Here is a 25,651-nt window from a genome sequence, read left to right as displayed (position 1 = left end):
TGAAGGAGAGTCCCGACCCGAAACGTCGACTTATCCATGTTCTCCACAGATACTGCTTGACCCACCCAGTTATTCCAACAATTTGTGTCCTTCTTTGTAAAGCATCACCTGTAGTTCCTTGTGTCCGAGTCTCATGCAACCAACTCAACTACCTCCTCCGGCAGCTCGTTCCTTGCACGCACCACTTCCATTTTCCTTTGAAATGGTGAAATATGTTTTCAGATTCAGATTCAGATTCAATTTTAATTTGTCATTGTCAGTGTACAGTACAGAGACAACGAAATGCATTAGACAATGAAATGCATTTCGGGGCGAAATGCACAAAATTAGGCAACGAAATGCATGTAAAGGTGACCCAGTGGCGTGATGGTTGAGCCACCTTACAGCACCAGAGGCCTGGCTCCCATCCGGAGTCATTGTGGGAGCTTGTACGTTCTCCCTGTGACCTCGTGGGTTTACTCCGGGTGCTCAGGTTACCTCCTACATTCCAAAACGTCCAGGTTCCTCGGTTAATTGACCTCCATATATTGTCCTTGGTGCGTAGGGGAGAACTAGTATACTGGTGAATGCGGTAGGTACGGACTCGGTGGGCCGAAGGGCCTGTTTCAACGCTGTATCTCTATCGTACACATTTAGTCCTGCCCCCTGTACCACCAGTCCAGTGACACAACCTCTCTTCTGCTGCACCCTATTCCTCATCAACCACGAATATCTAAAGGCAGCATCTCCAGAGAGACAGAATGGGCGCCGTTTCGGGTCGAGACCCTTCTGCAAAACAAAAGAAGGTCTGAAAAAGCATTTCGATCCGAAAAGTCGCCCATTCATTCCCTCCAGAGTTGCCGCTTGTCCCGCCGAGTTAGTCCAGCGTTTTATGTCTACTACCTTTGATGTAAACCAGGATCTGCAGTTCGTTCCAACACATGAAAATCTGAAGGCGATCATCGATGGGCTTGGACACGCTAGAGGCAGGAAACACGTTCCCGATGTTGGGGGAGTCCAGAACCAGGGGCCACACACGGGGCGTTTCAGAATAAGGAGTAAGCCATTTAGAACGGAGATGAGGAAACACTTTTTCTCACAGAGAGTGGTGACTGTGGAATTCTCTGCCTCAGAGGGCGGTGGAGGCAGGTTCTCTGGATACTTTCAAGAGAGAGCTAGATAGGGCTCTTAAAGATAGTGGAGTCAAGGGAGAAGGCAGGAACTGGGTACTGATTGGGGATGATCAGCCAATTCAAACAAGGGGACAATTCAAACAAGGGGACATGACATGAGAATTAAGGGACTGAAGTTTAGGGGTAACATGAGGGGGAACTTCTTTACTCAGAGAGTGGTAGCTGTGTGGAATGAGCTTCCAGTGAAGGTGGTGGAGGCAGGTTCGTTTTTTATCATTTAAAACTAAATTGGATAGTTATATGGATGGGAAGGGAATGGAGGGTTATGGTCTGAGCGCAGGTATATGGGACTAGGGGAGATTATGTGTTCGGCACGGACTAGAAGGGTCGAGATGGCCTGTTTCCGTGCTATAATTGTTATATGGTTATATGGTTATCATATTGAATGGCGGTGCTGGCTCGAAGGGCCGAATGGCCTACTCCTGCACCTATTGTCTATTGTCCGTAACAGGGCAAAGTGTGCCCATTATGATGGCATTTGCATTTACATTGGGTCGATATGGGCACATCTTAACGAGCGTCTCACAGTGAGGGAACGGGACCTGCAGTCACAGGGAGGGTGTGGTGTCTGGTCCGAACCGCAGTGACTGAGTGACGGTGCAGCGAGCTCCCGTGGCTGCATTGTTTCATGCAACAGAAGTCTACTAGCTCCTCCAAATGGCCGCATAAGGCATAGCACAGCCCCAACTGTGGAATTGAAACACTGCAGAGGGAGCACCACTTGCTGCTCGGTTGTGGTGATCAGTTCACAGGCTCATGAGTTCAAGCAGCAGATTTAGGCCATTCGGCCCATCAAGTCTACTCCACCATTCATTCATGTTGTTGTGTGTTCCATGCAGCCAGATCTTATGCTGTTCGTTATCCCGCTATTTTGCTCTCATGCCTCTTCTGTCATAAGTTTGTGTGACGGGAGCAGAAGTAAAGGGCTGTCCCACTGTCCGAGCTAATTCAAGAGCTCTCCCGAGTTTCCCCGGGATTCGAACTCGGAGAATTACGGTAATGGCCGCACGTGGGTACTCGGGGCTCTCGTGGACATTTTTCAACATGTTGAAAAATCTTCAAGAGCTTACCGCGTTTCCCGAGTGCCTGCCGTTAGCGTTGCGAGCCGCTAATAGACGTCCCGCGCTCCGGCGTACATTCTACGTACTTACCACGAGTTTGATTTATTTTTTAAACTCGGGAGAGCTCTTGAAATTACCTCGTACAGTGGGACAGCCTCTTTTGGCCATTCGGCCCTTCAAGTCTACTCCGCCATTCAATCATGGCTGATCTATCTCTCCCTCCTAACCCAATTCCCCTGCCTTCTCCCCATAGTGGCCTCCCCTTTATTCTTAATTTAGGACTGAGATGAGGAAAAACATTTTCACCCAGAGAGTTGTGAATCTGTGGAATTCTCTGCCACAAACGGCAGAGGAGACCAATGCACTGGATGTGAGTTAGATTTAGAGTGAGTTAGATTTAGAGTGAGTTAGATTTAGAGTGAGTTAGATTTAGAGTGAGTTAGATTTAGAGTGAGTTAGATTTAGAGTGAGTTAGATTTAGAGTGAGTTAGATTTAGAGTGAGTTAGATTTAGAGTGAGTTAGATTTAGAGTGAGTTAGATTTAGCTGTTAGGGTTAAATGAATCAAGGGATATAGGGGGGAAAAGCAGGAACGGGGTACTGATTTTAAATGATCAGCCATGATCATATTAAATGGCGGTGCTGGCTCGAAGGGCCGAGTGGCCTACTCCTGCACCTATTTTTCTATGTTTCTATGAATGTATGTTTTTCTGCGTTTGTGTGTGTTTCATGGACAGTATGTGTTTGTGTCAGGGTGAGTGTGTGTGTGTGTGCTTGTGAGTGTGTGTGCTGTATATATGCGCAGGACTGTGTGTTTCTCTGTGTACGTGCGTGTTTTGTGTGCAGGATATGTTTGTCTCGGCGAGCATGTCTTTGTGTGTATCTGTATCTCTGGTAAATATATCGGCCTCTGAGTATGTCCCAGACGGACAGGCAGCCGAGACGCCCATCCGTTTAATATTCAATGCGTTCAGACCCCAGCTAGGCGTGTGACCCACATGATTGCTGTTATTTCAGCTGCATCATGAGCAGAGTCTTGCAGAGCCCTGCGTTTGATTGAGGTTCTATCTCTGGTGTAATCATGATTCTCCCCTGCAAACATTTCAATTAGAAATGCAATTTCACTGCCGGGGCCCAGGGGATGTCCGCAGAAGCCTTCAATCAGCCGTCGATAATCACCCGGGCTGCCAGTCCGCAGCCTGGAATACACTAAAGATATTAGCAGCTCCCGCGTCCTCTGCTCATTTAATGCTGAACAAATGGCGACAATTTGGGGCAAAATGAGCAAGTTTCCTTTTTGTTAAATGCCCAGAATGTGAACTAAACCACAGCGAAATAACAGGCCGATCTTTAAGCATGAGGATGCCATTTAGTAAGTATGTAATAGAAACATAGAAACATAGAAATTAGGTGCAGGAGTAGGCCATTCGGCCCTTCGAGCCTGCACCGCCATTCAATATGATCATGGCTGATCATCCCCAATCAGTACCCCGTTCCTGCCTTCTCCCTTGACTCCGCTATCTTTAACAGCCCTATCCAACTCTCTCTTGAAAGTATCCAACTCAGTATCCCGTACCTGCCTTCTCTCCATACCCCCTGATCCCCTTAGCCACAAGGGCCACACCTAACTCCCTCTTAAATATAGCCAATGAACTGTGGCCTCAACTACCCTCTGTGGCAGAGAGTTCCAGAGATTCACCACTCTCTGTGTGAAAAAAGTGCTTCTCATCTCGGTTTTAAAGGATTTCCCCCTTATCCTTAAGCTGTGACCCCTTGTCCTGGACTTCCCTAACATCGGGAACAATCTTCCTGCATCTAGCCTGTCCAACCCCTTAAGAATTTTGTAAGTTTCTATAAGATCCCCCCTCAATCTCCTAAATTCTAGAGAGTATAAACCAAGTCTATCCAGTCTTTCTTCATAAGACAGTCCTGACATCCCAGGAATCAGTCTGGTGAACCGTCTCTGCACTCCCTCTATGGCAATAATGTCCTTCCTCAGATTTGGAGACCAAAAGTAAGTAAGTCAGTTTTATTTATTTATATAGCTCGTTTTAAGTCAACTCGCAATGACACCAAAGTGCTTTACATAAAATAGATAGTACGTTTCCATAGAAAAAGGTTAAAAAATGAAAGAACATGGACACAACACGTTATAGAGTTCAACACAAACATCCCTCCCCCCCCACAGCAGAATCAAAAATGTCCACTGTGGGGAAAGGAATCAGAAAGAGGTCCTCTTCCTCTGTGAAACACCCGAGGTGTCCCTTGAAATCGAAGATAGACACAAAATGTTGGATTAGCTTTGCCACAGAAGGCTCTTGATCCGAAGTCAGTGGATGTACAGTATTCAAGGCAGAGATAGACCGATTCTTCAATAGTACGGGTGTCAGAGACTATGGGGCGAAGGCAGGAGAATGGGGTTAGGATGGCGAGATAGATCAGCCATGATTGAATGGCGGAGTAGACTTGATGGGCCGAATGGCCTAATGCTACTATCTCTTATGATCGTATGAACTCAGCGGGTCAGACAGCATCTCTAGGGTAAAGGAATAAGTGATGTTTTGGGCTGAGACCCTTCTTCAGTCAGAAATGTCACCCATTCCTTCTCTCCAGAGATGCTGCCTGTCCCGCTGAGTTACTCCAGCTTTTTGTGACTATTTTGTGTCTACGGTTTAAACCAGCATCTGCAGTTCCGTCCGACACATAACCCTTCAAATGTGCTCGCCGGTTTAGTGAGATCATGCCGGGGCTGCCATCGAGTTCTGTATATCCCTGATCCCTCGATTCCGTTGATCTATATGATATGGGCGGCACGGTGGCGCAGCGGTAGAGTTGCCGCCTTTACAACGCTTGCAGCGCCAGAGACCCGGGTTCGTTCCCGACTACAGGTGCTGTCTGTGTGGAGTTTGTCCGTTCTCTCTGTGACCTGCGTGGGTTTTCTCCGAGATCCTCGGTTTCCTCCCACACTCCAAAGACGTACAGGTTTGTAGGTTAATTGGTATAAGTGTGAATTGTCCCTAGTGTGTTGCGGTTGTGTTAATGTGCGGGGATCATAGAAACATAGAAAATAGGTGCAGGAGTAGAGGCCATTCGGCCCTTCGAGCATTCAATATGATCATGGCTGATCATCAAACTCAGTATCCCGTACCTGCCTTCTCTCCATACCCCCTGATCCCTTTAGCCACAAGGGCCACATCTAACTCCCTCTTAAATATAGCCAATGAACTGTGGCCTCAACTACCTTCTGTGGCAGAGAATTCCACAGATTCACCACTCTCTGTGTGAGAAAAATGTTTTCCTCATCTCGGTCCTAAAAGATTTCCCCCTTATTCTTAAACTGGGACCCCTAGTTCTGGACTTCCCCAACATCGGGAATAATCTTCCTGCATCTAGCCTGTCCAACCCCTTAAGAATTTTGTAAGTTTCTATAAGACCTCCCGTCAATCTTCTAAATTCTAGCGAGTACAAGCCGAGTCTATCCAGTCTTTCTTCATATGAAAGTCCTGACATCCCAGGAATCAGTCCTGGTCGGTGTGGACTGGGTGGACCAAAGGGCCTATCTCTAAACTATCTGCCACGGGTACAAAGGAACAATTTTGTATTGTGGCATGCTATCCAGTCAACAGAAAGACTATACATGATTACAATCAAGCCGTCCACAGTGTATAGATACGGGATAAAGGTTTAGTGCAAGGTAAAGTCCGATTAAAGATAGTTTGAAGGTCTCCAATGTGGTAGATGGGAGATCAGGACGTCTCACCAACTGGAGAGCAGTCCTGACCTCCCATCTACCTCATTAGGGACCTAACGCGGAAACAGGCCCTTCAGCCCACCGAGTCCGCGCCGACCAGCGATCCCTGCACACTACCACTGCCCGATACATTAGGGACAATTTACAATTTTTACCAAAAACCTTTTATCTTTGCTCCATAGATGCTGCTGCACCCGCTGAGTTTCTCCAGCTTTTTTGTGTACCTTTGATTTTCCAGCATCTGCACAGTTCCTTCTTAAACAACCTACAAACCTGCACGTCTTTGGAGTGTGTGGGAGGAAACCGGAGCTCCTGTTGAAAACCCACGCGGTCATGTACAAACTCAGGCAGCAGAACGTACCAATGTACAGACAGCACTCGTAGTCAGGATCGAACCCGGGTCTCTGGCACTGTAAGGCGGCAACTCTACCGCTGGGCCATCATGCCTCCCCTCCATTATTGCTGGGGTATTGGACCAGTAGGGGGAACTAGGGCTGAATGGCCTGAGTGTACACTGTACCATGTAATTAGTTCCATTGATTTTCTCTTGCTGAAGCCCAATATATATTTCCTTCCAGAGTTCATTTCTGTAGGTCAAACTTGTATCTGCTGCAGGCATTATGACTTTTGATTTCTGTAATTCCATAATTTTCTTCTTCTGGTTTAAATTTAATAAATGCTGATTTGTTATGAATATTAACCACATCTTTGGAGAGTTGTAGCTGGCGGCGTGCATTTCCAGTCAGGTGGAAGGAATGTCTCATCCCATTTTCTACCATTTGTGCGTTTGGCCAGCTTTGTGTTAGAATCTTCCGAAGAACAAGAAACTATTTTACGTGCGTGTGCGTGTGCGTGTGCGCGTGCGTGTGCGTGTGTGTAATATGCTTCTATGCAAGTCTTTGGTTTTCTGTCTAAATATCTGTTTTTTGTGTACAGTATGTATTTGCCAGTAGGTGCGTGAGTGTGAGTGTGTGTGAGTGTGCAAACGTACCCACGATTGTGTGTTTTTCTGTGTATGTGTGTGTGTTTTGGGTACAGTATATGAATCTGTAGGCGTGTGTGTGTGTGTGTGTGTGTGAGTGTGAGTGTGCGTGTGACAATGATACATTTCTGTGTATGTGTGTTTTATGGACAGTACATGTTTGTGGCGGGGTTGAGTGTGTATGTGCGTGTGTATATATGCGCGGAATTGTGTATTTCTCTGTGTATGTGCGTGTTTTGTGCTCAGATTTTTAATTGTTAAACACACGTTGATTTTATACATGTTTAAGAAGGAACTGCAGATATATATATGCTGCCTCACCCGCTCAGCTTTGCCACCATTTTTGTCTACCTTTGGTTTCATACATAGTTTTTTTGTTTTATTATTTTAGAAGTTAAAATCAAAACAGAAGGGGAGAGTGCTTTGAGAGAAAAAAAATTGATAAAGTTAGTTTGATTAGTAATTAATATGCGTAGCACCACTTTCTGTACCTACAAAAAAAACCCACTGTGCATTTAGTGTGGGTGTGTGGATTTGTGTCTGTATGACTGTGTGTGTCTGCGTATGTGCGTGTATGTGTGTCTGCGTGTGTGTCTGCGTGTGTGTATGTGCATCTGTATGTGTGCATGTGTGTGCGTGCGACTGTGTGTGTGTGTGTGTGGCTACGTGTATTCATATGTGTGTGCGCGTGTCTGTGTATATTTGTGTGTGTTTCTGCGTAGGTGTGTGTGTGTCTGCGTATGTGCGTGTATGTGTGTCTACGTGTCTGTGTATGTGCGTCTGTATGTGTGCATGTCTCTGTGCGTGTTTGTGTGCGGCTATGTATATTCATGTGTGTGTGTGTGCGTGTGCGTGTCTGTGCATGTTTGTGTGTGTGTGTCTGCGTATGTGTGTGCTTGTGTCTGTGCATGTTTGTGTGTGTGTGTCTGCGTATATGTGTGTGCGTGTGTCTGTGCATGTTTGTGTGTGTGTGTCTGCGAATGTGTGTGCGTGCGTGGCTATGCATGTTTGTGTGTGTGTGTCTGCGTATATGTGTGTGCATGTGTCTGTGCGTGTGTGTGTCTGCGTATATGTGTGTGCATGTGTCTGTGCGTGTGTCAAGCAAAGATCTGTACATTCCACTGTTATAACTTGCGTTGTCAGTTCAGTCGAACGTTAAGCCTCGCAGAGAGCTGGCTGTGTTAAGGCAGCTGAGTGTGAAAACAAGAACACATTAGACTTTCAACCAGAACAGATGTACAGAATGAAGCAAGGAGTAGCCTGTCTTGGCCAGCATGACCACTTAAGTTGCACCATCAGGCTGCTCATTTAAAATTTAAATCGCCCAAATGCAAATAGAAAGAATGGGATTGAACGATTTTATATTTCAATTGCAATATGCAAAGCACGTGTGTGACTGGAATTTAATTATCGTGTCTGAATAAGTGCTCCAATTAGTTTTTTTTAATTTATTTCACCAAGAAGATTTAGTTACAAACGGAAACGCATCTTTTAGGCTTTTGAGTTTCAGAAATGGCTCCAGTGCAGACACTCTGAACATTGGCTGTGGAAGGTCCTGAGGTTTCAAAAGGTTCCTTGGAGGCATGTGTCTGTCTTGTACAGTGTTCGATCCTGATCACAGCTGCTGTCTGTGCGGAGTTTGCAAGTTAATCTTGTCACCGCTGTCTAGTCTGGTTTAGACAGCTTGGTCGGCATGGATGTGTCGGGCCGAAGGGCCTGTTTCTATGTGTGCAGAAACAAATATGACTGACTCTAACCAGCAAATACTGACTTCACTGCCAGGCCTTGTAGCCTTCCAGCTGGGTGCTGAAGGTCCCCTTATCAGCGTGTCCCTTTGACTGAGATAATTTCAGAAATAAATAATGTATTTTGGACAGATTTCCCCAACAAACCTTGATGAGCTAAGATTACAAAGTCCTTCACGTTCCTAACAGTGGATTTTGGGTTCAGCAACATTTTTCTTTGTCTGACGGTGTTAAATAGCCTTTACTGCTCAAAGATATCCATGAGGAGATGCAGGGAATCGGGGACATGGGCTGCGTGCAGGTGGAGGAGATTGGATAACTTGGCATCGTGTTCGGGCATCAAACATCATGGGCCAAAGGGTCCAGATTCTGTGCTGTACTCATGTTGATAATCACAAGAGCAGAAGTTGGCCATTCGGCCCATCGAGTCTACTCTGCCATTCAATCATGGCTGATCTTTCACTATCAACCCCATACCCCTGCCTTCTCCCCGTTTTTTCACACAGAGAGTGGTGAATCTCTGGAACTCTCTGCCACAGAGGGTAGTTGAGGCCAGTTCATTGGCTATATTTAAGAGGCAGTTAGATGTGGCCCTTGTGGCTAAGGGGATCAGGGGGTATGGAGAGAAGGCAGGTACGGGATACTGAGTTGGATGATCAGCCATGATCATATTGAATGGCGGTGCAGGCTCGAAGGGCCGAATGGCCTACTCCTGCACCTAATTTCTATGTTTCTATGTTTCTATTACATACTTACTAAATGGCATCCTCATGCTTAAAGATCGACCTAATTTCTATGTTTCTATGTTTCTATGTAGTCTCTGGATGCTTTCAAGAGAGAGCTAGATAGGGCTCTTAAAGGTAGCGGAGTCAGGGGATAAGGGGAGAAGGCAGGAACGGGGTACTGATTGGGGATGATCAGCAGTGAATAGGGTGGGAGATTGCAACCTTCACGTGGCCCGCCCTGTTTCGACGAATGTAATCAATGTGGCGTGCACAATCAAATAAGATCAAACAGAACAAGTTGTCCTGCAACTTTAGGCTGTGCACGCCGTACGCAAGAAGAAGATCGCAGTGAATGGCGGTGCTGGCTCAAAGGGCCGAATGGCCTACTCCTGCACCTATTGTTTATTGTAGCCTTTGACACCCATACAACCTGTCAATCTCCACATTAAAAACACCCACTGACTTGGCCTCCGCACCCAATGAATTCCACAGATTCAACACCCTCTGACTAAAGAGGTTCCTCCTCATCTCCTTTCTAAAGGTACGTCCTTTTATGCAGAGGCTGTGCCCTCTGGTCCTTGACTTTTCCACTAGTGGAAACATCCTCTCCAGATCCACTGTATCCAGGCTTTTCACTATTCGGTAAGTTTCAATGAGGCCCCCCCATCCTTTTTCTGTTCTATGTTCTGTCACAGTCAACTGATGATGTTAAATACTTGTCCCTATAACCCGCTGGCTTCGAGCTGCCAATACCCCTCCCATCCTCTCCCGCTAGTGTTCAATCCCATCCTTTGTCGATTCATCCAGGCTGCAGCACGCACAGGATATTGGGAGAGATGTCAAGTCCACACCAACCATTGTTGATCACTGGTTGATCGAGTCTCTCCCACCTGGTTTGCCTTTGTTTTTGGTCCTGCTGGGGATCGCTGGTCGACGCGGACCCGCTGGGCCGAAGGGCCTGTTTCCACGCTGTGTCTCTAAACTAAACACAACTAAACTAATTAGGGGAGAAACTCAGCGGGTGCAGCAGCATCTATGGAGCGAAGGAAATAGGCGACGTTTCGGGCCGAAACCCTGAAGGAAATAAGCAACGTTTCGGGCTAAAAACCATGATGGAAATAGGCAACGTTTCGGGTCGAAACCCTTCCGGGTTTCGGCCCGAAACGTTGCCTATTTCCTTCGCTCCATAGATGCTGCTGCACCCGCTGAGTTTCTCCAACATTTTTGTGTACCTTCGATTTTTCCAGCATCTGCAGTTCCTTCTTAAACACAGATCGTGACATGCTTGAAAATAGACTTATTTAATGCATTATGAATCAGTGCAAATTAGTCCGCATTTCAGCAGGACCTGGTTTCACTTTTCCTAAGCTCAAAAGCGATAGGAGCAGAATTAGGCCATTCGGCCCATCGAGTGTAAGTAAGTAGGTTTATTGACGTTGCCTATTTCCTTCGCTCCATAGATGCTGCTGCACCCGCTGAGTTTCTCCAGCATTTTTGTCTACCTTCGATCTTCCAGCATCTGCACAGTTCCTTCTTGAACACTAAACTAGTTAGGGGATCTGAGTGGGGGTATTTTTTCCGCACAGATGGTGGTTGGACTCTGGAACACACTGCTAGAAGAGGTGGTCGGTCTCACACTTAGACATAGAAACATAGAAACATAGAAATTAGGTGCAGGAGTAGGCCATTCGGCCCTTCGAGTCTGCACCGCCATTTAATATGATCATGGCTGATCATCCAACTCAGTATCCCGTACCTGCCTTCTCTCCATACCCCCTGATCCCCTTAGCCACAAGGGCCACATCTAACTCCCTCTTAAATATAGCCAATGAACTGGCCTCAACTACCCTCTGTGGCAGAGAGTTCCAGAGATTCACCACTCTCTGTGTGAAAAAAGTTCTCCTCATCTCGGTTTTAAAGGATTTCCCCCTTATCCTTAAGAATAAGGACAAAGAATAGACAAAGTACTTGAATCAACGAGGCATGGAAGGCTATGGACCTATGCGAATAAATGTGGGCGTGGAGATGGGAGGGGGTGGGGTAACAATTCTGATTTTTTTTATCCACTGCACCGCCTGCAGGAGTTGGAGAATTATCGGGCAGCAATGCAGAAGATGGCCTCGGACATTATCAAACTGAGGAAAGACACCGGGAGACTGGAGACGGAGAACAGCAAACTACGCAGCGAGCTCAACCTGCACCAGAACCTGGGCCAGAGCCTGCTGGATGACACCGACATCGACGTGATGACCAAGGCGGAAATAGCGGACAGAATCGGTGCGTAACATCCCGCGAAACTAAGATTTATCTTGACGGACGACTCAAAGTGCGTGAGCAACTCAGCGGGTCGGGCAGCTTCTTAGAAACATAGAACATAGAAATTAGGTGCAGGAGTAGGCCATTCGGCCCTTCGAGCCTGCACCATTCGCCATTCAATATGATCATGGCTGATCATCCAACTCAGTATCCCGTACCTGCCTTCTCTCCATACCCCCTGATCCCCTTAGCCACAAGGGCCACATCTAACTCCTTCTTGATTGTTAAGGGTTTGGACACGCTAGAGGCAGGAAACATGTTCCCGATGTGGGGGGAGTCCAGAACCAGGGGCCACACACACAGTTTAAGAATAAGGGGTCGGCCATTTAGAACGGAGACGAGGAAAACACTTTTTCTCACAGAGAGTGGTGAGTCTGTGGAATTCTCTGCCTCAGAGGGCGGTGGAGGCCGGTTCTCTGGATGCTTTCAAGAGAGAGCTAGATAGGGCTCTTAAAGATAGCGAAGTCAGGGGATAGGGTAGAGAAGGCAGGAACTGATTGGGGATGATCAGCCATGATCACATTGAATGGCGGTGCTGGCTTGAAGGGCCGAATGGCCTCCTCCTGCACCTATTGTCTATCGTCTCTGGAGATCATGGATCGGTGATGTTTCGGGTCAAAGGTATCAAAGGTATTTTATTGGTCACATTCACATACACCTAGGTGTAGTGAAGTGAAATGCTTCTTGCCATTTTGCAGCACATAAAGAAGGAATACAGACATAACATTAATCACAGCTTAAGGATAAGGGGGAAATCCTTTAAAACCGAGATGAGAAGAACTTTTTTCACACAGAGAGTGGTGGATCTCTGGAACTCTCTGCCACAGAGGGTAGTTGAGGCCAGTTCATTGGCTATATTTAAGAGGGAGTTAGATGTGGCCCTTGTGGCTAAGGGGATCAGGGGGTATGGAGAGAAGGCAGGTACGGGATACTGAGTTGGATGATCAGCCATGATCATATTGAATGGCGAATGGTGCAGGCTCGAAGGGCCGAATGGCCTACTCCTGCACCTAATTTCTATGTTTCTATGTTTTTAAACATAAAGAACATCCCCCGACAAAGGTTCCCATTTTGACGGAAGGCACAAAGTCCAGTCCCCTCTTAAGACTGATTGCGGGGGGGGGGGAAAGAAAGCTGGAAGAGAGGAGGGGCAGGATTGGGCACGGTTTATAGTCGGTAAGCATATGCGAGAGGGTTTCCTGATGGGCAGAGTGTTGGACAAAGGTCGGAGATGAAAAGGCAGGAGTGAGCAGGAGGGGGGGGGGGGGGAGGGGGGGGGGGGGGGGGGGGGGGGGGGGGGGGGGAAAAGGGGGGGGGGAAGGGGGGGGGGGGGGGGGGGGGGGGGGGGGGGGGGGGGGGGGGGAAGGGGGGGGGGGGGGGGGGGGGGGGGGGGGGGGGGGGGGGAAGGAAGGGGTGAGATAGGATAAAGAGTTGCGAATCGTGAAACTCAAGGGTAGAAATCAGAGGAGTGTCACAGTGGGATAGTTGCTGCCTAACAGTGCCAGAGCCCCGGTTTCGATCCCGACTACGGCTGCTGTCTGTATGGAGTTTGTACCTTATCCCTGGGACCGTGTGGGTTTTCTCTGGGTGCTCCTGTTTCCACCCACACTCCAGGTTTGTAGGTTAATTGGCTTCAGTAAAAAATATATATTAATTATCACTATTGTATTGTATTGTATTCAAATTTATTGTCATTGTCTCAATTTGAGACAACAAAATGAATTTCCCTTACAGGCAGTATCATAAAAAAAAAAATAATAATAATAAATAAATAATAAAACATATTAAAAATAAAATTGAAATTGAATTTTAAAAAAAGCACAAACACAGAAAGTCCACGACACAACATAACATAAATGGCACCAAGGTGAGGATGGCACCATAGTCCAGCCAGCCTCCCCTCCGTGTTCATCCGTGGTCGGGGCCTTCCGAGCACCCGCAGTCGCCGCCCCGGGTGGCCCGATGTTCAGGCCCTCACGCCGGGCTGGTGGAACGCCGACGCCGAACCCCGACGGTGAGCATCCTCCTCCTCAGCGGCCCGGACCTCCTGATCAGCCGCCTCCCGCTGCCGGAGTCCGCAGCTCCCGAGTCCGCAGGCCGAGCCGGGCAGAGTCGCAGGACCCCGCGCTGTCCATCAGCGCTGCCCGCGTTGGGAGCTCTGCAAACCGCAGCTCCGTGATGTCGGTGCAGCAGGTCCAGCACTCCGGGCTCCAGACGGCGACCCCCGGTAAGGCATCGCCAGCCCCGCGATGTTCCAGCGCTGTCCCGCCGCTGCTGGAGCTCCGGTCGATCCCGGCAGGAAAGGCCGCGCCAATCCAGGTAGGTAGGCCGCTGTGGGGGGGGGGGGGGGGCGAGGACGCGACTCGAATAATAGTCGCGTCCTCACCAGGAAGCGGCTGAAGGACGGTATCCCCCGCACCGTGCCCTCTTCCCCCACATAAAAACACCCAAAAAACCACAAAAAAACACACTTTTTTCAAACTAAATAAACAAAAAAACAAAAAGATACCGGGCTGTAGGTGGAGGCTGCTGGCACCAGCGCCACACGGAAGTACAATACTGATACTAGTGCGTAGGACAGTGCTAGCGTACGGGGCAGGGCTGGATTAACCATTAAGCAAAATAAGCACGTGCTTAGGGCATCAAGGGATGGGAGGCACCACAGAAATGGTATGTAAGATTAATTTTGAGGATCTGATCAAAGACTTTGCAATTCAAAAAAGTAGGAGAAAACTTTTCAAATATAAATAAAGTGGAAGTATAAAAAAAAACATTATTTTCCATCTTACTGTTAGTTTTGTTTCATTTTGAAAAATAAAAATTTATTTTATCGTTTATTATTGTTTATATTTTGAATTACATATATATGGGGGACACCAAAATCTTTTAAGTGCTTAGGGTATCTATGGGTCTTAATCCGGCCCTGGTGGCTGGTTGGTGTGGGCACTTTGGGTTGAAGGACCTTTTTCTGTGATGTATCTCTAAAGTGTATAAGTCGCAAATTTTTTCTTTAGTCCGGAGATACAGCGGGGAAACAGGCCCTTCGGCCCACCGAGTCCGCGCCGACCAGCGCTCCCCGCACATTAACACTATCCTACACACGCTAGGGACAATTTACAGTTACACCAAGCCAATTACACCTGTACGTCTTTGGAGTGTGGGAGGAAACTGAAGATCTCGGGGAAAAACCCATGCGGTCACGGGGAGAACGTGCAAACTCCGTTCAGACAGCACCCCCGTGGTCAGAAACGAAGCGGGGACTCTGGCGTTGAAAGCGCTGTAAGGCAGCAACTCTACCGTTGCTCCATCGTACTGCCTTTTGTGTCGCTGGTGATAGGGATGCAGGTGGATGGGGAAACTGGTGCCAGGTTGGCCAGGGTTAGGGGATGGGGGGGAATAAAGGGGGAGAAAGGAGAGGGAGTGGGCATAGGGTTAGGTTTCGTCCCGAAACGTTGCCTATTCCCTTCGCTCCATAGATGCTGCCTCACCCGCTGAGTTTCTCCAGCATTTCTGTCCCCACCTAAAATTCTTACTGTTGGCAGAAAACAAATTGAATGACAACATAGTTGAACGAGAAGCAGTTTGGACTATTTTTCCTTTCAAGATCTCTGTGGCTTTCATGTCTTCCAGTCTTGTTAAAACACAAACTGGCCAGCGAGACTGCTGAGCATCTGAAAAGCAAAGATAAGTTGCAGCAACAGCAGAATGAATTAATCCGGGTAAGTTGAAAAGATATATTCAGAAGATTCTTTAAGTGACCTGTGTATAAAACAGAGGCAACCAAACACACGAGGTGTCTGCCTTGATGCCTTGTGCATGCTGTTAACTAATTAAGATTTTCCTAATAGATCGGTGCACATTTAATTGCATCTGATCACGTGATTTTCTACATATGATGAATTTGTAATGGTGAATTAATATGCATTTTGATTTTGCAAGTTAGTAAATATTTAGCACAGATAGCACAATGGTGCAGGAAGATACTACGGCAGTTTAGATTAGATTAGATTCCTTTATTTGTCATTCAGACCTTTCGGTCTGGACGAAATTTCGTTGCCTGCAGTCATACATATAATAAAATAACAAAACACACTATAAACACAATTAACATCCACCACAGTGAGTTCACCAGGCACCTCCTCATTGTGATGGAGGCAAAAGTCTTAAACATAGAAACATAGAAATTAGGTGCAGGAGTAGGCCATTCGGCCCTTCGAGCCTGCACCGCCATTCAATATGATCATGGCTGATCATCCAATTCAGTATCCCGTCCCTGCCTTCTCTCCATACCCTCTGATCCCCTTAGCCACAAGGGCCACATCTAACTCCCTCTTAAATATAGCCAATGAACTGTGGCCTCGACTACCCTCTGCGGCAGAGAGTTCCAGAGATCCACCACTCTCTGTGTGAAAAAAGTTCTTCTCATCTCGGTTTTAAAGGATTTCCCCCTTATCCTTAAAGTTACTGTCTCTCCCCTCCATATTCTCCCTCTGCGCTGAGGCGATATGTTGTTACCCCACCGGGCGATGGTAGCCAGTCCTGTTACTAACTCAAGGCTCTCGATATCTGGGTTCAATCCCAAGCTCGAGTTCTCCTCGTTTTCCCAGCGACTGCCTGGCTCCCCCTTAAGGGGCCAAGACCCTCCAGCATTTTGTACTGTGCTACTTCACCCACTGATTGAAGTGTGATCTGACTCCGGGGAAGCATTGGTTTTGCCGAAAGGGGATGAAGAGTAGCACTTCTGCGGACGAGCCGGTCTCTGAGCCTTTGGTGTCAATGTTGACTCTTGCAGAAGAACGATCGAGAGACGGAGCTCTTGAGGCTACAGAAAGCCCACCAGCAGCAGCACGCAGCCTTACAGAAACACCAGGACAAAATGCGCAAGTCAAAGCTTCTGGAAGACACCATACGACAACAGGAAGTGGTAATGCTGGCTGTTTGAAGCGCTCACAATTCCAATGTCATGGTGGCACAGCGGTAGACTTGCTCCCTCCAAAGACGTGCGGGTTTGTAGGTTCATCACCTCCTGTAAATTGCCCCTAGTGAAGAAAGCAAATGGTATGTTAGCATTCATAGCAAAAGGATTTGAGTATAGGAGCAGGGAGGTTCTACTGCAGTTGTACAGGGTCTTGGTGAAACCACACCTGGAGTATTGCATACAGTTTTGGTCTCCTAATCTCAGGAAAGACATTCTTGCCACAGAGGGAGTGCAGAGAACGTTCACCAGACTGATTCCTGGGATGGCAGGACTTTCATATGAAGAAAGACTGGATAGACTCGGCTTGTACTCGCTAGAATTTAGAAGATTGAGCGGGGGGTGGGGGGGATCTTATAGAAACTTACAAAATTCTTAAGGGGTTGGACAGGCTAGATGCAGGAAGATTATTCCCGATGTTGGGGAAGTCCAGAAGAAGGGGCCACACACAGTTTAAGGATAAGGGGGAACCTTTTAGGACCGAGATGAGAAAAACATTTTTCACACAGAGAATGGTGAATCTGTGGAATTCTCTGCCACAGAAGGTAGTTGAGGCCACAGTTCATTGGCTATATTTAAGAGGGAGTTAGATGTGGCCCTTGTGGCTAAAGGGATCAGGGGATATGGAGAGAAGGCAGGTACGGGATACTGAGTTGGATGATCAGCCATGATCATATCGAATGGCGGTGCAGGCTCGAAGGGCCGAATGGCCTCTACTCCTGCACCTATTGTCTATGTTTCTATGTAGTATGTAGGATAGAACTGGTGTATGGGTGATCATTGGTCGGCGTGGACCTGATGGGCTGAAGGGCCTGTTTCCACGCTGTATCTCTGAACTAAACTAAACTAAAATATGTCAGGATCGAACTGGGGTCTCTGGGGCTGTGAGGCAGCAGTCCTGTCACCACAAACCTATCTGGGACGTGGTGGACAACTCCCTTGATGTTCTGGCTTCAAGATGAAATGATCTGCCTCACGTTTGCGAGGGTGTGGTTAGATCAGATGCAGAATAACACCCTGCACCTTCCACACGAACACCATCTCATGCATATATATTTGTTGTCTCCTCACTGCAGGTCATAGAAAAAATGGAGAATATTTTAAACATGAAGTTGAACGAGAGACCGAGAGAAAAGGCTGACGCTTCCAAAAAACGAACAGGTAAGTTAGTTGGAGCAAATTCCTGAGATCCCAAACATCATGGAGTATTGCGTACAGTTTTGGTCTCCAAATCTGAGGAAGGACATTATTGCCATAGAGGGAGTGCAGAGAAGGTTCACCAGACTGATTCATGGGATGTCAGGACTGTCTTATGAAGAAAGACTGGATAGACTTGGTTTATACTCTCTAGAATTTAGGAGATTGAGAGGGGATCTTATAGAAACTAACAAAATTCTTAAGGGGTTGGACAGGCTAGATGCAGGAAGATTGTTCCCGATGTTGGGGAAGTCCAGAACTAGGGGTCACAGTTTAAGGATAAGGGGGAAATCCTTTAAAACCGAGATGAGAAGAACTTTTTTCACACAGAGAGTGGTGAATCTCTGGAACTCTCTGCCGCAGAGGGTAGTTGAGGCCACAGTTCATTGGCTATATTTAAGAGGGAGTTAGATGTGGCCCTTGTGGCTAAGGCGATCAGAGGGTATGGAGAGAAGGCAGGTACGGGATACTGAGTTGGATGATCAGCCATGATCATATTGAATGGCGGTGCAGGCTCGAAGGGCCGAATGGCCTACTCCTGCACCTAATTTCTATGTTTCTATGTTTCTATCATAGAGCCATTCTTAAGCCAAATTAATTAATTCCACATAATATCAAGAACAAAGATAGACACAAAATGCTGGAGTAACTCAGTGGGTCAGGCAGCATCTCTGGAGAACATGGATAGATGACGTTTTGGGTCGGGAACCTTCTTCAGACTGATTGTGGTGGTAGAGGGGGGGGGGAGGGGGGCGGAAAGCTGGAAAAGAGAAGGAGGCAGACAAGTGATGGGTGGATACAGGTGAGGGGAGGTTTGTGATCGGCAGGTGTTTTGGAAAAATGATGAAGAGATGAAGAGACAAACGGTGTGAGTTAAGGATCGATGAGGGACGATTAGTGAAGTCGGAGCAAGGAATATAGCAGTGCCTATTCTTGCTGTACCACCTTGGTGCCCCCAACCCACCTCCTCTCAACCTGCATCACCAGGACGGGCTACCACAGTGTATTTATATTTCACGCAGGCCATTCGGCCCATCGAACCAGGACTTTCCACCCTCCCACTAATGTTTCCTTCAACCTCCAGTCCCCTCGTCCCCGACGAGCAACATCCCACCCACCCACCAGCGATCCCCGCACATTAACACTATCCTACGCGCACTTGGGACTATTTACATTTACACCAAGCCAATTAACCTACAAACCTGTACAGTGGAGATTTACTAGAATGTTGCCTGGGTTTCAACAACTAAGTTACAGAGAAAGGTTGAATAAGTTAGGTCTTTATTCTCTGGAGTGCAGAAGGTTAAGGGGGGACTTGATAGAGGTCTTTAAAATGATGAGAGGGATAGACAGAGTTGATGTGGACAAGCTTTTCCCTTTGAGAATAGGGAAGATTCAAACAAGAGGACATGACTTCAGAATTAAGGGGCAGAAGTTTAGGGGTAATATGAGGGGGAACTTCTTTACTCAGAGAGTGGTAGCGGTGTGGAATGAGCTCCCAGTGGAAGTGGTGGAGGCAGGTTCATTGGTATAATTTAAAAATAAATTGGATAGGCATATGGATGAGAAGGGAATGGAGGGTTATGGTATGAGTGCAGGCAGGTGGGACTAAGGGGGAAAAAATTTTGTTCGGCATGGACTTGTAGGGCCGAGATGGCCTGTTTCCATGGTTATATGGTTATATATGGTTATATGGTCTCTGGAGATGTTCAAGGATGTTGATGTTTTGTATATAAGTGGACAGCAACTGGTGGTGGGGTTGGATGGATCCTAAGGCATCCTGTTTTTAACCAGGGGCCACAGAGGAGAGCGTGAGGAGAGAGGTGGAGGCAGTACTGCTGGCTGAGAATGCACGGCTGCGGGAGGAGTTGGGACAACTACGGCTGCAGCCTACACCCATCATCCTGCAGCAGCCCGTCTACCCCATCAAGGTAAGGATGAGCGAACATCGCGGCCAAGACTGAACAACAAAACAAACAGGTGTTGGAAGGAACTGCCGATGATGATTTAAACCAAAGGCTCTCTTTTATATTTTGATGTTTTATTTCAGGTTTCCAATGTTTTTATTTTGAGCTCTTTAATGCCAAGGGAACCCTCTCCCTCTACACATCCCACCTAACGAACCGCTCTTGCTTTCAGGAATCGTTGGCTGACCCGGAGAGACTACGCTTGCTGGCACAGTTGGAGAAGGCTCAGGGACGTATCCAAACGCTGGAGACTCTGGTACGTGGCTTCCTAAAGGCGATTCCAGAGAGACCCTCTTCATTATTGAAGCACCTGCCAAGTGCAAAGAGTAGGAGTAAACGGGTCCTTTTCACAATGGCAGGCAGTGACTAGTGGGGTACCGCAAGGCTCAGTACTGGGACCCCAGCTATTTACAATATATATTAATGATCTGGATGAGGGAATTGAAGGCAATATCTCCACGTTTGCGGATGACACTAAGCTGGGGGGCAGTGTTAGGTGTGAGGAGGATGCTAGGAGACTGCAAGGTGACTTGGATAGGCTGGGTGAGTGGGCAAATGTTTGGCAGATGCAGTTTAATGTGGATAAATGTGAGGTTATCCATTTTGGTGGCAAAAACGGGAAAGCAGATTATTATCTAAACGGTGGCCGATTGGGAAAGGGGGAGATGCAGCGAGACCTGGGTGTCATGGTACACCAGTCATTGAAGGTAGGCATGCAGGTGCAGCAGGCAGTAAAGAAAGCGAATGGCATGTTGGCTTTCATAGCAAGAGGATTTGAGTATAGGAGCAGGGAGGTTCTACCGCAGTTGTATAGGGTCTTGGTGAGACCACACCTGGAGTATTGCGTGCAGTTTTTGTCTCTAAATCTGAGGAAGGACATTATTGCCATAGAGGGAGTGCAGAGAGACGGTTCACCAGACTGATTCCTGGGATGTCAGGACTGTCTTATGAAGAAAGACTGGATAGACTTGGTTTATACTCTCTAGAATTTAGGAGATTGAGAGGGGATCTTATAGAAACTTACAAAATTCTTAAGGGGTTGGACAGGCTAGATGCAGGAAGATTGTTCCCGATGTTGGGGAAGTCCAGGACAAGGGGTCACAGCTTAAGGATAAGGGGGAAATCCTTTAAAACCGAGATGAGGAGAACTTTTTTCACACAGAGAGTGGTGAATCTCTGGAACTCTCTGCCACAGAGGGTAGTTGAGGCCAGTTCATTGGTTATATTTAAGAGGGAGTTAGATGTGGCCCTTGTGGCCAAGGGTATCAGAGGGTATGGAGAGAAGGCAGGTACGGGATACTGAGTTGGATGATCAGCCATGATAATATTAAATGGCGGTGCAGGCTCGAAGGGCTGAATGGCCTACTCCTGCACCTAATTTCTATGTTTCTATGTTTCTCTGTGCTGTCACAAAACTCTGGACAAAGACACATGAAGACACACAAAGACATGATTGGAGTCCAGAGCAACATTACTCTGCATCTCCAGTTCTCCTCTGGAGACTTAGATAGAATGGGTCACGAGAGGATGAGGAGGAATCTCTTTCTCCAGAGGGTGGTGAATCTGTGGAATTTCATTGCCACACAGTTGGTGGTGGAGGCCAAGTCATTGGGTCATTTTTAAAGTGGAGATGGCCAGGTTCTGGATGAGTAAAGGTGTTAAAGGTTATGGGGAGAGGGCAAGAGAATGGGGTTGAGCAGGAAAAATAGATCGACCATGATTTGCTATGTCGCTCTTCATTTGCTATGTCGCTCTTCAAGGGAGATGCTAAATGCATTTCGTTGTCTCTGTACTGTACACTGACAATGACAATTAAAATTGAATCTGAATCTGAATCTGAATCTGAATTGAATGGCAGAGCAGACTTGATGAGCCGAACAGCCTAATTCTGCTCCTAGATCTTACGATCTCACGATACGAGACTGAAGAAGGGTCTCGACCCGAAACGTCACCCAGAGATGCTGCCTGTCCCACTGAATTACTCCAGCTTTTTGTGTCTATCTTCGGTTTAAACCAGCATCTGCAGTTCCTTTCTACCCTCTGTTGAAAACTCTTTCTTGGTCAATGGTTGCAGAGGATCACTGACAATTCCTGTTTACATTTTAGATTCCAGTGTAAACTGGATTGAACCACAGCTCATTTGGTCCATTCATTGTATGCAAAGTGATCACATCAGTGTTTAAAAAAAGCCCTCAAAGTCACGATAGACACAAAATGCTGGGGTAACTCAGTGGGACAGGCAGCATCTCCGGAGAGAAGGAATTGGTGACGTTTCGGGGTCGAGACCCTTCTTCAGACCAGAACGAACCTAGTCCAACCATTCCAGTTGGCAATGTCAATCTAGACTCATTGAAATACCAAATTATTAAAGATACAGGCATGACTTGGGGAATCGAGTTAACTAGTGACTGACTAGTGGCTGTTTATTTCTAGTTGGATGAGAACTCAAGGAAATGGGGACGAGAGAGGCAGAGTATGTTGACGAGGCTCTCCGAGCACCAACATGGTTTCACCAGAACCTCCACCATGCTGTTCCATGACTTCCCTTTGGTGAGTGACGCTCTTTGCCTCTTAATCATATCTGTTGCAAACCTCACGTTTCCTTTTGTAACTTCAGTAGAGTTCTACTTTGGAAAAATCTATAGTACGTTCCGATGCTAGTCCAACCATGTACAATTTGACACTGACTCAACTTTGGGTACACCAATCCACCATGGGTACAACTTCAGGTAATCCGAGAACTGAATGAACGATATAGTCCGTGAAGTGGCCTCAGCGCACTGTGATCCACTCCAGTATTTATGTACAAGAGGTCCACTCACCTGTATTCACCCAGCCCAATCTGTAGATTTCCATCCCCATCTCCCCCCATCTCACTCATGGGCTCGTCTAATCCCAACCCCCACCCCTTTACATTTTTTTTTTAGTTTAGAGATACAATGCGGAAACAGGCCCTTCGGCCCACCGAGTCCATGCCGACCAGCACTGTCCTACACAAACTAGGGACAATTTACAATTTTACCAAGGCAATTAACCTACAAACAATAGCCAATAGACAATAGGTGCAGGAGTAGGTCATTTGGCCCTTTGAGCCAGCACTGCCATTCAATGTGATCATGGCTGATCATCCCAAATCAGTACCCCATTCCTGCCTTCTCCCCATATCCCCTGACTCCGCTATTTTTAAGAGCCCTATCTAACTCTCTCTTGAAAGCATCCAGAGAACCTGCCTCCACTGCCCTCTGAGGCAGAGAATTCCTGTAGAGCCAAACCTGTATGTCTTTGACGTGTGGGAGGAAACGACAACAGCCGGAGAAAACCCACACAGGTCACACGGAGAGAACATACAAACTCCGTACAGACAATGCCCGTAGTCAGCATCGATCCCAGGTCTAAGGGTGGTAAAGAAAGCTTTTGGTATTCTAGCCTTTATAAATCAGAGCATTGAGTATAGAAGCTGGGATGTAATGTTAAAATTGTACAAGGCATTGGCGAGACCAAATCTGGAGTATGGTGTACAATTTTGGTCGCCCAATTATAGGAAGGATGTCAACAAAATAGAGAGAGTACAGAGGAGATTTACTAGAATGTTGCCTAGGTTTCAACAACTAAGTTACAGAGATAGGTTGAATAAGTTAGGTCTTTGTTCTCTGGAGCGCAGAAGGTTAAGGGGAGACTTTGAAATGATGAGAGGGATAGACAGAGTTGATGTGGACAAGCTTTTCCCTTTGAGAATAGGGAAGATTCAAACAAGAGGACATGACTTCAGAATTAAGGGACAGAAGTTTAGGGGTAATATGAGGGGGAACTTCTTTACTCAGAGAGTGGTAGCGGTGTGGAATGAGCTTCCAGTGGAAGTGGTGGAGGCAGGTTCATTAGTATCATTTAAAAATAAATTGGATAGGCATATGGATAAGAAGGGAATGGAGGGTTATGGTATGAGTGCAGGCAGGTGGGACTAAGGGAAAACAAAGTTGTTCGGCACGGAATTGTAGGGCCGAGATGGCCTGTTTCCGTGCTGTAATTGTTATATGGTTATATTATATGGTCTCTGGCGCTATAAGGCAGCAACTGTACATGCCCACAATTATCCCAGTCACAGAACTCTCTACAAAGCTCAACCAAGCTTCTCTGACAGCACCTCTCAAACCAGACGGACAGAGGCATCAGGAAAATGGTGACACCATCACTGTAGCTTCCTCTCCCAAGTCTTACACCCAGACTTGAAAATATGATGGCGTACCTTTATCACCTCTGGGTCTAAATCGTGGATTCCGACCCTCAAACCTATAGCACCGGGGACATACGCCTTCGCTAATCGGGCCACTGTGGTTCAATAAGGTGGGAAGATGGGAAAGGGGAATAAATGCTAGTCTTTCTCCCATCCTGAAACCTATTTAAAAAATACTAATTGCTTCCGACATTCCTTGTGGATGCAAGTTCCGTGTTTGGATAACTAAGTTTCTCATGGTACACAAAAATGCTGGAGAAACTCAGCGGGTGCAGCAGCATCTATGGAGCGAAGGAAATAGGCAACGTTTCGGGACGAAACCCTGAAGGAAATAGGCAACGTTTCGGGCCGAAACCCTGAAGGAAATAGGCAACGTTTCGGGCCGAAACCCTGAAGGAAATAGGCAAACGTTTCGGGCCGAAACCCTGAAGGAAATAGGCAACGTTTCGGGTCGAAACCCTTCCGGGTTTCGGCCCGAAACGTTGCCTATTTCCTTCGCTCCATAGAAGCTGCTGCACCCGCTGATTTTTGTGTACCTTCGATTTTCCAGCATCTGCAGTTCCTTCTTAAACACTAAGTTTCTCCTGCCTTCTCGAACCCTAACTTTGGATTACTCTACACAGTCTTAAACCAGCGATGTAGACACCCAGAGACTCTCGCTAATTATGTTCATGTGTCATTTTAACAGAAAACTGCTTTGGACTCACATCTGACCCGAAATTGACATTCGATGCCCTTGGCCCCAATTTCAATGGAGGAATGAACAAGTCACATTGGAAGAGGATATTACAACCAAATGCTTGGTCTCATTATAAACAAATACTGTGGCAAGTAATTAATTCTGCAATTAAACCAAAACCAGTAAAAAAACAGAAGATCAAAAATCTTTTTTTTTTTTCTTTTTCAAAGTTTTTTTTCCCCCCCCAAAAAAATTGGCTATTTTTACACTCAAAGATCTTGCAAAGCAATAATAAACATACAAGTTTATATATAGTTATTTTTACAAAGGTGTAATATAAATTATTAATAAGTAATATGTGTGTTCTTTATTAGTATTTAATGATACTGTAGACTGACTGGTGTGATTACTCCACATTGAAGAACAATGTTTTAATGCAGGGATGTTTTAACACATGGATAGAATATGATGTAATAAAGGTTCCCATTGTTTTGGCATTTTTATTCAGAGGGAGTGAAATCTGTGCTGGTGTATTTACACTCCAGAGTCTGGGTGACGACTAGTCTGTAGAACATCCCTTGGAAAGTGCAATACCTCCAGCTATGTTTGAAATATGGGTCTACACGAAACGTTCATCAAGGGCCTGTGCCACGAGCATGCGACTCCATGCGGCAAGCGCGACCTAAAGGGCCGGTCCCACCAGCATGCGCCTGCATGCGGCAAGCGCGACCTAACGTGGTCGCTTGAGCCGTACGGCCTCGCGGGGCCGGTCCCACTTCGATCGCCGGAGCCGTATGGGGTTGTGCGGAGCTGGTCCCGACATCGTGCGGGGCTTCGAAAAACTTGCCGCA

General features: G+C 46.9%; 1 protein-coding gene across 1 annotated transcript; it reads left to right on the top strand.

Moving 5' to 3' along the window:
* The first annotated feature begins 366 nt into the window (after positions 1–366).
* Positions 367–25,628, top strand: ccdc33 (coiled-coil domain containing 33). The gene is made up of 9 exons (XM_055662785.1): positions 367–428; positions 11,468–11,712; positions 15,382–15,470; positions 16,544–16,675; positions 17,803–17,887; positions 19,718–19,854; positions 20,063–20,146; positions 22,324–22,440; positions 24,810–25,628. Exons 1-9 carry the CDS (start codon positions 367–369, stop codon positions 24,843–24,845), a joined length of 987 nt encoding a protein of 328 aa, XP_055518760.1. The 3' UTR covers positions 24,846–25,628.
* The last annotated feature ends 23 nt before the right edge of the window (positions 25,629–25,651 follow it).

Source organism: Leucoraja erinacea, chromosome 36 (assembly GCF_028641065.1).
Source record: "Leucoraja erinacea ecotype New England chromosome 36, Leri_hhj_1, whole genome shotgun sequence".
Classification (NCBI taxonomy): domain Eukaryota; kingdom Metazoa; phylum Chordata; class Chondrichthyes; order Rajiformes; family Rajidae; genus Leucoraja; species Leucoraja erinaceus.
Note: the sequence above shows the minus strand (reverse complement) of the source record. Positions and strands in the feature narration are given on the sequence as shown.